This window comes from Pipistrellus kuhlii, unplaced genomic scaffold (genome assembly GCF_014108245.1).
Source record: "Pipistrellus kuhlii isolate mPipKuh1 unplaced genomic scaffold, mPipKuh1.p scaffold_m20_p_9, whole genome shotgun sequence".
Classification (NCBI taxonomy): Eukaryota; Metazoa; Chordata; class Mammalia; order Chiroptera; family Vespertilionidae; genus Pipistrellus; species Pipistrellus kuhlii.
Window position 1 is genome coordinate 40,947,567 of NW_023425595.1, and position 14,932 is coordinate 40,962,498.

General features: G+C 36.3%; 1 protein-coding gene across 17 annotated transcripts in view; it reads right to left on the reverse strand.

Moving 5' to 3' along the window:
- DLG2 (discs large MAGUK scaffold protein 2) overlaps positions 1-14,932 on the reverse strand; it is a 1,831,272-nt gene that overhangs the window by 268,999 nt on the left and 1,547,341 nt on the right. For all 17 annotated transcript variants that reach the window (XM_036427307.2, XM_036427310.2, XM_045577835.1 and 14 more), the window contains one exon: positions 11,141-11,243. In XM_036427307.2, coding sequence (XP_036283200.1) covers positions 11,141-11,243 — 103 coding nt within the window. The remainder of the gene's footprint in view (positions 1-11,140; positions 11,244-14,932) is intronic.

A 14,932-nucleotide genomic window follows, 5' to 3' on the forward strand; every position in this document is an offset into this window, starting at 1 on the left:
CCAAGAATTCCTATGTCCTGAAAAGAACAAAAACAATAACAACAAAAAGAAAGGAGAGCACATTTTCCTGGACTGGACCTGTTCCCCGGCCCAGGTTCTACTCCAAACCAGTACACTTCCCTCCATTCTCAATCACATTGGATTACTAGATTCCCTGATCCTGTCCACCCACTGGCCCTGCCTACCTTGGAACATTCCTATGTCTATTTCCCCATTAGACTCATTTTTGATCCCTCTGTTCTCTTTTTTCTCTCCCTGAGAACGTGGCATCTTCCTTTTTTTGGATTTCCCATGCTCTTTATTCCTTCTCATTTTTCTCTCCAACCTTTTTAGAGTCACACAAATCTGGTTCCTTTTCCCTTTTCCTATGAGAAGCAGTTTTAGTGCAAATGGTTGTTCTGGAATCTTTCTGCCTAAGATTAAGATTGAATCCTGGTTGTACTCTACTGGCTAGTTGTCTGACCTTGGGAAAACCTCTAATGCTGAGTCTCAGTTTCATCATTTGTAAATGAGCAAAGCAACAGAATCTGTGTTCCAGGTTTTTGAGAAGTTCAAATGAGTTAACATATGCAGATATTTTAGAATGTCATCCAGCACTAGTGAGTGTTCCATACAGGCTAGTTTTAATATTCTCTTTCTTGAAATAATCTCTTTCTATTCCCATCTTTCTTTTGTTCAGCTTTAGCTAATTTTTTTTAAAAGTAAAAAGAGATTTTCTATAAAATAGGTATATTTATTCATTAGAATCTTACATGCATTTTTTTATTGTCTACATTTATTAAGTGCCTATTATGAACAAGGCACTGTGCTAGGTACTGGATATGTAAAAATGAATATAACATGCTTTTCTCTCAGAAATGTATTATTTTGTAAATTGTTAATAATGATTGGCCACATTTTTATGGAATGGAAGAACTCATATATTTGTATGAGCCAATATATGAGTCTACTTCTCTCCACCTATTCTGCTACTACTCTGATCCAACCACCACCTCCTCTCACCTTGATGAGGGTCTTTCACCTGATGCTTCCCAAATCCCCTAAGAGCTCTCGGGCCTGTTTTCCATTCAACAGCCATGTCAATCTTTTTGAAAAGCAAATCCAATTCTGCGAGCCGCTGGCTTAGAACCTTCAAACACTAATGCTTTCAAGAGAAAGAATCAAATACTCAACACAGTCCTGCATAATCTGCCTCTGCTGTCCTCTTTCACCATCTTCTGTAGGGTGTTTCTCCCACTTTCCCTGGTTTGCTGACAGTCCCGCTATAGCACTATCCTCTCTCCTTCACAGGTGACTTAACATACCTTTCTCTCCTGCTCCTTAAAACTCATTCCTCTGCTCTGATAAGTTAATGCCTATTCACTCTTCAGATGAACAAAGTATTGCTTTCTTGGAATGCCTTTTTAAAAAATTTTATTTTATTGTTTAAAGTATTACAAATAGTAGTACATATCTCTTTCTTTTTCTTTTCTTTTTCTTTTCTTTCTTTTTTTTTTTTTGACTTCTTGACTCTCCATGTTGGTCAGAGTTTTTGTCTGTTTTGGTCTGGCCTTATTTAATACATTGTAAGAGTTTACTTGAGTTTTTAAATCCTAAGAATCTAAATCCAAATTCTTTTATTTTTCTAGATGAACCTTAGCTGCTATAATTCACTAGTGTGCTTTTTCTTGGTAAACCACAGGTACACTAGGGAAAGGGCCACATCTATTTTATTCATCATTCTGTCTCTAATGTCCAGGGCAATGTATCTCTCATAGGAAGCATTCAGTAAACATTAGGTGAATGAAGACTGAGTGGATGTTTGTTCTGTCATTATTTAATGTTTGTAATAGGTCAGCAACTCTTTAACAATTACCCTTAGCAGTGGGAACATGAATATGAGGAAATTGAGAGGGAAACTAGAATAGATTATCTTGAACCAAAGTGCAGTTTGGACACCTTTGCCTTTTATAGACTGTCATTAACTCTTCTAGGAATCCTATTTGGACTCAGAATTTATAAAGCACATTGAAGATGCACATATTTTCTATGCTCAGCTTTTCTATTTTAAAGTAGCTATTATTTTGATTCTGAGAATTCAAGACATGGTCACTATTTCAACTTTCTGCAGCCTTGATTCCCTGAAATAATTTTTTTTCACATTTCATCTTTTCAGCCTTAGTAAATCCATTTATAAGCTTAGCAGTTATAATTTAATAATTTATTAGGTTGATAATATTCAGACTACCATGGTTCTATAAACAAAGAGACCATTCATTAAGTTGTTTATCTTGAAAGCCCCAACAAGCAATAAGTGCTTCTAATTGAATTAAACTTTAAACCATTATTAGAGGATTCAAACCCTACTGAACACAAAGAGAGCAATTTCTACAGATATTGATCTTTCCCCTTCCCATAAGTGGGTGAAAGCAGAATTTCCATGTTTTAAAATGTGTAGAATAAAAAGAGAACATTTAGAAATTATCTGTTTGTAACTATTGAATTTGATGAAAAGTTTTAATTAGGAAGCACAGTAAATTAAATTTCATAGAACATCAGCTGGAAAGAGCCTGAACAATAATTTAACCATCTTTGTTAACAAGCAAGGGAATCAATGTTCAGAAAAGTGATGTGGCTTTGATGTGGTCAATAAAGCATCAGCTGCAGAATCAGGGAAAGGAAAGAAAGATGCCTCATTATTCATGATTAAATCCAAGGATTGGCTTAAATAGGGATTATATTCAAACAAATGTGAAGATAAACTACTAGTAGACTGGGAGTCCAGACTATGGAAGTAAGCTAGTAGGTATTTTCAATCTGTCTTGGTTTATATTTCCCTTCTGTTTGTCTCTGAAGAATACACATTTACAGTTATCTAACATTCTGAAATGCCATATCAAGTGGAAGGGTTTTCTAATAGGTTCATCTTGTAATACTTGAATAGTCAAGAATAGGATTTAAACCCTTTGTTTCCATGTATTTGATCTGGTTGTTACTAAAGACAAGTAAAGATCTAAGTGACCTTTTTGGTTGTCAAAATGTATTTAGCAAAGGATTTATTTAACCTCTGTATTAACAAGTGAGTGCTTTATGTCACTAGGTGACAAATAATATAAAGTTACAGGATGAGACACTCAAAAGATGAATGTATTTAATTAGGGAATGAGAATTGTTATGGGGATGGGGACATAGATGAAACAGGGGAAGGAGGCATAATGTAGAATCAACTGTAAATATTTTTAGCTCCTTTGATAAGAGTTTGAGATGTTGTATTCCCATGATAGATTATAAGGTCAAGAGAATTTTCTGAGAGTCAGGGATTGATATCTTTGTTTGTGTCCATTACATTTCTTTCTCTGGGCCCAAACTGAGGTATGAGAATGAAGAGAGAGATAAAGTATCTGTAGAGAACCTCCTCTGAATCTGTAGACTTTACTTGCAGGATATAGAAATAATCTTTTGAGTCATATTCTATAGTGTTAGACAGAGGTTGGAGAGGAAACAAAAACAATAAGGAGAAGGCTAAAACAAAGGATACATTGAATGAGGGGATATCCAGGGAGATTTTTAGTTGCAGTAGTTGTTAGTGTGAGAGAGAGCTGTGAAGAAAGACATGGTCAAGCAATAAACATTCCAGAGTCATAAAAATCTAGTTAAGTTTCCTTCCTAATATTCTGGTAAAAATTAGAGTATGCCAACCAGATTAATTAAATCAGATTTAATGTAATCTATTTGTAGAAATCTGACATACGGTAATACAGATTATCACTAAAGATGAACTAATTGATGATGGATAGATGAATGGATGAGCAGACAGGTGAATGGATGGAGTGATGGAGCAATGGATGGATGAATGGATGAAGGGGCTGCAGGAAGAAGTTAGAATTGGAAAATCATAATATATTTGATTCCCTGAAATTATTTTTTGCAATACTAGTAATTATATAGAATTACTAGTATTGCAAGATTGTTTGTTGTTTGTAAAATGAACAATAATTGCTTATAGTTTTAAAGCTTTCTTAACAGCAATTAATAACAGTAACAAGTTAGAAATGAAAGTGAAGTTGTATACAAGGGAAAGCCCTGAGATTCCATGAAATATTTTTAATTCCTTCTTGTCCATTTGATCATAATAATCTTATTGAGTTAGATTCCTTGGGCTATTTAAGCCATCTGCATCATGAGTTCTATAGTGAGTTAAAAGAATTAAGGAATTTACTGGCTGTTCAATAAGCCTCAGCTTTAGTAGTTATGACAACTTTTAAGACAGTGAACTGCTTTCTCATCTGAATGCTGACTGAGCTCCAACTCCCCACATCTGTGAAATGAGGAAGCTGGATAACATGATCTTTGAGGATCTTCCAACTCTTAATTTCTTTTTCTCAACGATCATATTAAAACCACACAAAATACATCAAATTAACTAGATTGTGTGGTTACTTCTTAAAGAATCCATAAAAAAATGCATAAAGATGTAATATTAAGGACAAAGCTTTCAAGTAGTGGAATTTATGCTTTTAAACTACCTGAGATTAGGGGTTATGTTTTTTATCTAAATAACTTAATAACTGGAGGGGTATTCTGATAATGTCTTATCCACCCAAACTGTTTATTTTATTTTTTTTCTCTATCAGTGAGAACACTGAAGCTCATAAAGATGAATAATACTACAAGGTCACACAACTTGAGTTAGAGTTGGCACTAGAATTCTGATCATCTCTTCCCAGTTCAGTCTTGCACTGTACTTTCCATTCCAAGGCTCATTTTAAATGCTCCCTGAGGATGCTGATGCAATTTCTAACCAAGACCCACAGCTAGACTTTATGAATCTTGCCTGGGCATTTAAGATGCAGTTATTTGTACCAAGAAAACATTTCAACATGCCACAGCTGCTCATTCATATGCATAAACTTATGTAGACATCAATTTAAAGAAAGAAATATAGCATGCATTTTAAGTAAGCTTTTTAGATGTTATATGTGTTTTCATTTCTAAGAAACTTCAGGTATTGAAGGCACCCATATTCTTCAGAGAGTAAACCAGATATTCATTTCAAGCTCTCGCCATATCTTTGACTCTGTAGAAAAATGCACCATAGGCTCCAATTCTGATTTAAGCTTGGTGACTGAATTCAGAGTGGTTACTCTGAATAAGATCCATGTCATGCTGAAAGAATACCTACTTTTCTTTCCGAATTAGTTTCATACTTTAAAAGAAGTGAAAAGGATTATTTAAATAAACTTATAATCTCAAATATAGTAAACTACTCAAAGAAATTTTATAATGATGCCTCCGTGATTTTCAGTCCATGGAGATATCCATTAGAATGGGGTTCAATCTGATCTCTTCCCAACACAATGCTTCTTTATTCACATGCAGGATAGACCAGGATTAAAGAGAATGAAACCTTAAGAATAGGTTCATTGCCTCATTAACTGAATAATTTGAACAAGGTTTATAAATTTGCTTGAAAATCTGTATTTAGAGGATAGGGGGAGACAAAGTAGAGGTGGATAACACATTAACTTCTTAGACCCCTTGCAGCCCAACATATCCCTAATGAAACCACTGAGGCATGACTAGTCATTGAGTAATACAAGCCAGAAATCAAACCTGGTGACGAAGTCTCTTATAACTTTGCCCAGTATGCCAGGTAGAGTCCAATTCAGTAGTGACAAGTGATAATTCTTACAGGGTCTCTGAATATTCTAGAGCAGTGTTCAAACTTTAATGTATTCACAAATAACCCATAGATCTTGATAAAAATGTAGATTCTGACTTAGTGGGCCTGAATGGGGGCTTGGGATTGTACAGTTTTAACAAGTTTTAGGTGGATGTTTATGCTGCGAGTTCATGGACCCCTTTTGCTTGGTAGACCAATACTCTAGAATAATTAACTTCCTCCTCCAAAACTTACTCCCTCACTTCTTTTAAGTCTCTGCTGAAATAGCATCTTATTCGCAAGGCCTTCCCTGCCCAACATATATTTCTCTGTCACTATAATCTTTACTCTTATTCATATTTATTTATACTACTTATCACTATCTGACAAATGTTATATTTATTTATATTGAGTCACTGTTTACCATTTCCCTGGGCATAATAAAGTGTTCAGATTATTGAATAAATCAATGTATATATGAACCACATGGCCATTCTCTCACAACGCCATAAACCATACTACACTTAAAAGTCTACAGGCAGTGATAAACTCTGTCTTTTGGACTTTTCTTTTAGGAACTTAAGTAGTATTCTGTTAAAGAATGAGATGTGGAGGAAAACAAGTCCCTCCAATGTCTATTCAAGTACCTGCTGGCTGATGGGGACCTCCATCAACTTCCTCTTTTTTACTTGCAAGCACTTCTGAAGCCCTTAAAGTATTCCCAACAATTACCTGAGTAACGAATTAAAGGCAAGTGGATATTGGTGATTTTCATAGGAATAGCTTAGCCATTAATTGTCTTCATTTTGCGCTTTATACAACAATTTATATTATTCACTTGGCTCTTAATGAATATCTGGTGGTTTATGATTTCAACTCCAATTAATAGTCTCACACTAAATATAGATATACTAGTGAAAAGGCAATAAGTGATAATAAAGATTTGCCCCATTCTGACACAGAGGAATGCTGTGACAAATGTATAATTAGGTTGTAATCAATACCTTTTTTATTTATCAATGCTGTTAAAAGTAGATTTTAGAACTTTAAAAACTGTTAGAGCCTTAATCATCTATTCTATGTGCTATGTTATAGAGCAACTGCTATAAATTTTCTGAATTTTGTAACAAAAACCAAAAAGGCACCATCTACAAATCGCATCAACACCAACTGACCATCCCTTGGATTCTAAACATTTCTGTATCTGATATCAAAACTCTAGGCCATTCATTCAGTATTTACTCATCAATTATTTCTTTTTTTATTTTATTTTTTAATTTTAATTTTATTGATTTTTTACAGAGAGGAAGGGAGAGAGATAGAGAGCTAGAAACGTCGATGAGAGAGAAACATTGACCAGCTGCCTCTTGCACACCCCCTACTGGGGATGTGCCCGCAACCAATGTACATGCCCTAGACCGGAATCGAACTCGGGACCTTTCAGTCAGCAGACCGACGCTCTACCTACTCATCAATTATTTCTTAAGTACCTATTATTAATATTGGCCAACACAGTGAAGATATAATATTGCACTCCTACAACAAATGGCGAACCATTTGAAAATGCTTTAATTAAACACAGTCAAGTTCATATTGAGCAAATTAACATGGGAGATAAAATGAGGGATAGATGGGTCCTTGCCCTCTAGAAGCTTACTTGAGTAGAGAAATGTGCAAATCCTGGCACCTGAAGACAGGTTTAGGGAGCTCATAGAAATAATCAATTAATGTTTTAGCAGAATAAAGAATTTATTAGTGGAATTGACATCTGAGGATCCTCAAAATGACTAGGAATCCTACTGGTAGAAAGGGAGAAAAGGGAATTCCAGGTAGAAGAATCCACATGAGCAAAGGCCCAGAAACATGATAATTCATAATCAAACAGCTCCTCGTTAGTATAGTGGTTAGTATCCCCGCCTGTCATAATCAAGTGTTAGGTACAGGGAGCAGTCTTATGCAGCAGTGGTAGAAGATGATAAAAAAGGATGATATTGGCTCTGGCTGGTGTGGCTGAGTTGACTGAGTGTCATCCCATGCACCCAGAGGTCATCAGTTCAATTCCCCATCCAGGCACATGCCTGGGTTGTGGGCTCCATCCCCAATAGGAGGCTCGCAGGAGGTAGCTGATCGATGCTTCTCTTTCTCTCTTCTTCTCCCTTCTTCTCTAAAATTAATAAAAACTTATATATTTAAAAAGGATGATGTTAGTGGATATGGGTAAAACTTGCCGAGAAAAACATAAATACCTCATGATATTTATAAATTATTTATAATTATTTAAAAAATATGCCAAGTGCTATGCTATGAAAAAACACAATTGGAAATGGTTTTATATTTTTGTGACGCCCACTTGTTTAGCACTTATTTTTTGCTTTGAAGCAAAAATAAAAAATGCAAGTAGTAAACTGAATCTCTTCAATCTTTAATTACCTTCAAGTGGAAATTCATATACTGAAAAATGGCAAAATTTTATTCCCTAGTTCAGCAACTCTTTAAGAAATACCAATTATAGCACAATACTGAAGGCTGATTTATCAGAGAAAATATAGGTTTCTCTCTGCATGCATGGAGCTCACAGTCTTGTGGAGTTTAGCAAGATATTCTTTCTCCCTCCTCTCCTGAACAGAAATCCTATCCATTCTTCAAGGTCTCGGTCTATTCCCTTATTTCCATAAAGTACTATTTGTACTGTTTTAGCTCCTGCAGGTTTATCCATTCTCTGATGTTTCATACTTTGTAGAAGTGGTAGCATTATCATACAATTTTGGTCTTATGTCATCAGGAACTAATCTCTATTAAATGTGCCTAAGCTCTTTCTCCTCAATAAGATAAAAAAAAATTTCTTCATGACAAAGATTTGGGATGGGGTCAAGGGCCACATTTTCTGAATATTTGGTAATACTGAGCAAGGCAGCTAGAATATTCCTAGTAAAAGCATTTGAAAGTAACTGTGAAACATATTTACGGGAAGGGTGGTTCTTGACCATTCCAAAAGAGATGTCAATAAAATGCGTCTTAGCGTGTACACCTCACAATACTGGTGCAAACAAAGGGGATGTGGTGAGAATTTCTTAATGGAATCTCATATGATGTACTCTTCTTTCCCCTTGTTATTTATTTCAAAATATATTTTTATTGATTTCAGAGAGGAAGGGAGATGGAGAGAGAGAAGGAACATCAACAATGAGATAGAATCATTGATTGGCTGCCTTCTGCATGCCCCGCACTGGGAATCGAGCCTGCAACCCAGGCATGTGCCCTGGAATCAAATCCGGGACCTTTCAGTTTGCAGGCCTAGGCTCTATCCACTGAGCCAAACCAGCTAGGCTCCACTTGTTATTTTAAAAGAAAATTGTTCATTATTTCCTAAAGTTGTTGTATATTTAAATGTCCCTACAGGGCCTAGGCAACAATGCAATCAGTCTTCTATTTCAAATAATAGAATAGGCTTAGTTGAACATTAAATTTGTAAAAAAGAAAAAGAAAATACTTGCTTGATGTTGCATAACTACATTTCCAACCAACTTAAAGCTGCAACAAATGACAATACAGTTAAAATGTTAAAATGGGGAAGTCATTCTGTAAATCTGACCTATACTTTGGCATTTTGAAATAAGCTTCTTGTTTGTTATTTGCAGGATTCATTAAAAGTGCTTTAAAAATTGATTTGCTTTGAACAGGCATCTTGATAAAGTACAACACAGTATCTAAATTAAGTATATTGCTTAAAGGAACCTAAGTTGAAGTTTAAGATGATTTATGTTGATAGAACTAGGACAAGTTGGTTGTCCTTTATTGTAGCCTTTAATGCTTGAAATCATTCTGTTCAAGGTTATTTGAGCTTCACTATCAAGAGCTTCTAATTGGTATAACCATAGTTCTGACCATCTTATCAATCTACAGAATTGTTTGAGATGAAATTTTTCCAAAATGAGAAAACAGCCCAGGGTGTTTAGGCCAGGTGCCAGGCTATGAGACTGAAAGGAAACAGCTATCAAGAAAGTGAAAGAATCCCATGAAAAAGTTATTACACTATATAAAGTAGAATTTGTTCATCATATTGTGCTAACCCAGATTTCTTCGTTTTCTGTTTTACAATGGGTACATTTGGAACCATTTATTCCTATTAGAAGACATTCCTTTTTAAGAAGTAGAAAGGCTTTTCAAAACTATCTAGGAAGAACATGTTCCCTTGGTGTTATCATCATTAGTATTGTTTCCCCCAGAAGAATATATATATATATATATATATATATATATATATATATATATATATATAAATTTTATCTTTATTTCACTGATCTATTCCTTCTTCCCCAGCCTCTCTAGCCATATCTGGGCTAGAGCAATATGAGAAAGCATTTAATAATAATAATTTTATATAGGTATATAGATATATAGATATATTTTTATAACTATTGCACAGTCTAATTCGAAAGCCAGGCAAAATGAAAACAATGTACCGAAACACACTGGGCAGAATGTTCACTCTATTCTCAGGTAAGTAGTGGTTGGCTACCATTAATGGTAAAATCTAAGATGCCACAGGCAAGACAGAAACAGCAGTCTTCCAAACCACAAGACAAACTGACTTTATGAAAGAATCATTTGAGAGGCCAAAGAAGCTCCATATATCCACAGGCACAAAGGCTCTGCCTTGGTGGCATCTTGTGTTTTCATGTTTGGCTGTTTAATACTCCTGTTTGCTAGCCATGTAGAGCAAAAGCAATTAACCATATTTCTCAAGGACAGACACCTATGCCTCTGTTATTTTGTACAGAGTCTAGCCCATGATGGTGCACTTAACTATGTTTCATGAACAAGGGAACATTCTACCCACAAGTATGCTAAGAAATCAACTTCAATAGAAAACATCCTGGCTGTCTCATTGTTTCTCATTCTGATCACAGAAACAGATGTTGAAACAAACCAAAGAGCAGGGTACAGCTAATCCAATCTAGGATATCTCATCGAGGCCCAGGAAGCTAATAGGATTTATGACATCTCACCACGTCTCACGGTTGATAGTGATGCATTCCAAACACGTGATAGTGTAGTAGAAAAGGCAAAAGTAAAAATGAAAGCAAAAAATAAATCCACATCAAGGGCATCTACAGCCATGTTAGTGTCAAAGAATTAATGCTACAAGGAGAGAATATGATCTACTGATCATCTGTTTCTGTAGATGAAATCTCTCCTCCTTGCTTCCTAAATCTCAATTGTTTTTATAGTGTCCATTGCTGACCAAAAAGTATGTATCAGAAAAGAAAATAAATGAAATAAAGCTGATGCTGGCTGTTACTTATTTGAATTCGTATTTCAAACAGACCTTTCTAGCTGTCTGAAGTTTTCCTTGGAAGATGAAGGATAAGACAGCCTCCTGTCCTAGGCATATAAAGCACCGATTTCCCTGTTGGCAGTGACTAGTTAACACGGGCAATCAGAAACGCGGGTCCACATTCACATATCAGAACGTTAGACGTTTGGGTGCTCACTGACCTTCAGGTTGGTATTGTGCTATGATCGTCACTGTCTGTCCAGCCCCCTTCAGTGCAGCAGCAGCCTGTTCGTGGGATGCTCCACGGAGGTCAATGCCATTCACCTGAAAGACAGGACGCCACAGGATGTTGGTGTTTCATAAGGGGTATTATTCTGATTGACAGAAGGACAAAGTTTCCCAGAATGGAGAGTCTGTTTAAGATTATGTCACCTCCCTAAAAACCCCTCATGTCCTACCCAGGCATTTGTGTATTATGCTCCTGAGAATTTTTAGGTAGCAGACACATGAAATCTCATCTTGTGGTGTTTGTGCTATGGCTTGACCACGTTGAAACTCTTTTGTAGGCCCACTGCCACTAGGCTCTCAGTGTGTTCAGTTCCTGTGCCTCTGTGAGTTTCCTAGATTTCTGAGGTGGATAGAAGCCTTCAAAATTAGAGGGAAGACAGGGTAATGAAGAGAGACACGTGTAATGTGCATAGACAAGCATGCACTGACGGATTAATACATTCAGATAGGGTTCTGGGGGCACTATACACAATGGGACTGACTGGCTGCCCGCCAAAACTCCCTCTTTGGTCAGAGGCCTGGTCCCATCATCCTGAGCTCAGTTAGATAGGCCTGAGCTTTGTTCCAGAATAAATTTGACCGTCCCATTTCTCATGTACAATTCCAGTGTGGCTTCTGACAAAATGAAATAGAGAATGCTTGCAGTTTATGTTGCTGCTGCTAACTCCCATTTTGGGGCCCGTGCCAGAAGAGAAACAGAGCATCTCCAAACCAGCACAGAACTGCCGAGAGGGAGAATTCATTCTGAAGTCAAATTTAATGAGAAGCAAAAGCTAAAATCTTTCTCCAATCAATTCGGTCTAAATCAACACAATGTAATTACTGAGTGCTTGTCAATGACAAGGCTCCCTGTCTGCCCCAGGAGAGGCACTGTGGGTGAAGAACAAAAGTGAACAAGACAAGTCTGAGGAAGCCTTTCTGCTTCAACAGAGCTCACAGTAAGTCCAGTTCTCTAACCTACACAGAGAGTGATTTTTGCAGATGATACCAGAATTCTGCTTTCTTTTATTTATAGGGAAGATGGCCACCTCCCATGAAAAAGAATAAAATAACTGATCAGCTTATCTATCCATAAAATAAAGAATCCTATTTGGCCTCACATGAATCCTCTTTGACAATGATTCTGGATTGGTGGGGGTTGCTACTCTGTTTCCTTATCAGGCCTGGAACATTTGTCATTCTCAATTCCGCATCTTGGACATCTCATAGTAACCTTGTTAAAGTCTCCTTATTCACTTTTATTTATTAAAAAATATTTTTATTGATTGAAGAGAGGAAGGGAGATGGAGTGAGAGATAGAAACATCAATGATGAGAGAGAAAGTTTGGCTGCCTCCTGTGTGCTCCACACTAGGGATCGATCCCACGGACCTGGGCACCTGCCCTGACTGGGAATCAAACCATGACCTCCTGGTTCATAAAGTCGATGCTCAAATACTGAGACATGCCAGCTGGGCACTCCTTATTCACTTTTAAAACTTTCATGGTCTCTTCCCTGGCTTTCTATCATGGTAACTCCTTACTAAAAGCACTGTTTACACAGTAAATTGGGAACCCAGCTGAGCTAGGGGTGGGGGCCCGCCTGTGCCACTCAATAGCTCAGTGACAGCTCTATGCCAAACTGAGCCTCAATTCTCTCCTAACTCTCTGAGCTAGAATTCTTTGATTCTAACAGTGCCTTTGAATTATAAAATTTCAGATTAACTCCTTGGTAGCTGATCGTCATTTCAGAAATTGTCCAGGCATTGATGGAAGAGACAGGAAAAGTAATTTCATCTAGGCTTTTGTTTACCGGAAACTGAATACACAAGTCAAGGATCACATAATCTCATGTCCAGCAATTTCTCTCATCATCGACCTCCTGATTCATAGGTCGATGATCAATCAAGAAGTCACACTGGCTGTTTGCTCTTTTAACATTTTATCTGTATATTAAAAACATCAGTGCTCTATTTCATATAAATATTCTTACTAGTTTGGTGTTTGTATTTTGTGTTATTGCATTTAACTATTTTAGCTTCTAACTTGTATGTTACTTCTTGTCATATAGAAGTTTAAAATGTTTAGTCACATTTACCACTTTTTTTTCCCTTTTAGCTATTAAGTTTTGTGTTATATCTTCCCCTCTGTAATATATTTACTAGTAATGAAGTAAAATCTAATAGAAATTAACCAATATGAAATACAGTATACAGGTTAGTTCAGTTTCAGTACTGAAAGAAACTTAGAAACTTGTTCACCCAGCACTTACACAGTAGAGATAGTACCCATTACCCATTATAGAGATATACCCTTAAGGCATATCAGAGTCAATGCAACCAACGCTTCTTTCTCAGCCCAGGATTCTTTCCACTGTAGCAGATGTTCCCTATGATGGGTGTGTGTTTATTTTCCACTGGACTGGTAGAAATCTTGTTCATCTTAGGCCTGTTTCTACATGGGCCCCACATTTGTAGAGCTTTGGATGCTGCCATCATCCTGTACCATACCACAACTGCCCGGGGCCCTGTTGATTTCCCTCCAGGGTTTAGCATACATGTTCTCTTTCAGTCCTTTAAACTTTTCAAGGTCACTTTGCTTCTTATGTCTCTCCTCGTGAGTTGAGTTTTTATCAGCAACCTTTGCTCAAATAACATTTTCAGAAGCATTTGAAAATAGTTTACATCACTGACATGACATTTCAAAATACCAAGGGTGACACAGACTCATATATTTATTATTTCTGTTTTTCTACTTCAATTTGAATTTTCTCTTCTTGAAGCATAAACTGAGAGAATAAATGCCATTAAATACTGTTGAGATTAATAATGACAGTCATTGTTAACATTCACTGATGATCAGGCATGTTGATATCTAGAGGGATATTTATTCATTATCTCATTTAATCTTCAGAAGCCTAGGATTACTTTTCTGATTTTATAAATAAGAAAACTGAGCTCAGTGAGAGTCACTAGCTTTCTTCAAGGTTAAATAGTTGGAAGAAGTTAAGAATTTAAAATAGTCTAACTAAGATTCTTGAACTCTTACTACCATTTCTTATTGTTCTTCCTTCAATAGACTGTCTAATTCTGAGGGTCTACACCTGCAAGATTCTAATTCTGAAGTTTGCTGTTCAAGGTCCCTGAGACTGACAGCCCACAATTCGGTATGACATGCTGGTCAGCTCAGAAATGGGCTCAAGCAACCTGGTTTAGACATTATGGCCCAGCTTATAATGATGAGAGCATGTAGGGTTGAAACAAAGGCTTTGGGAGGCTAGAAAAATTCCATCGATTGCCATCTTATTATGTATCAATATATAACTGGATCATAGAAAACATTAAATCCTATTTATTATGACATCCTTTCCACACTAAGTTAGTAATGGATAGGAAGGTTAGGACTTCTAGTTAATTCAAATAGATATAGTTTTTCTTTCTTTCTTTTTTTTTTTTTTGGTGAGCATTATGTTTGTTACTTAAGCCAGTTTGTTACTTGGCCTGGGGCTCCAAGTTCCCTGAATAAATTACTATATATGTTCTTTAGAAATGTATTTATTAGTATTATAGAAAGAATAATATAAAAATGAGAGAATTTCAGAAATGGGGAGAGATTTTGTAATCCTTTGCAGCCATTAATATATACCTTTAAAGGGATATGAACACATTATTCATATGCCCTATCCCTCACCTCCACCATGTTGAACTTTTATATTTCTCTGATTCAGGCATTTCTATCCTTGCAAAG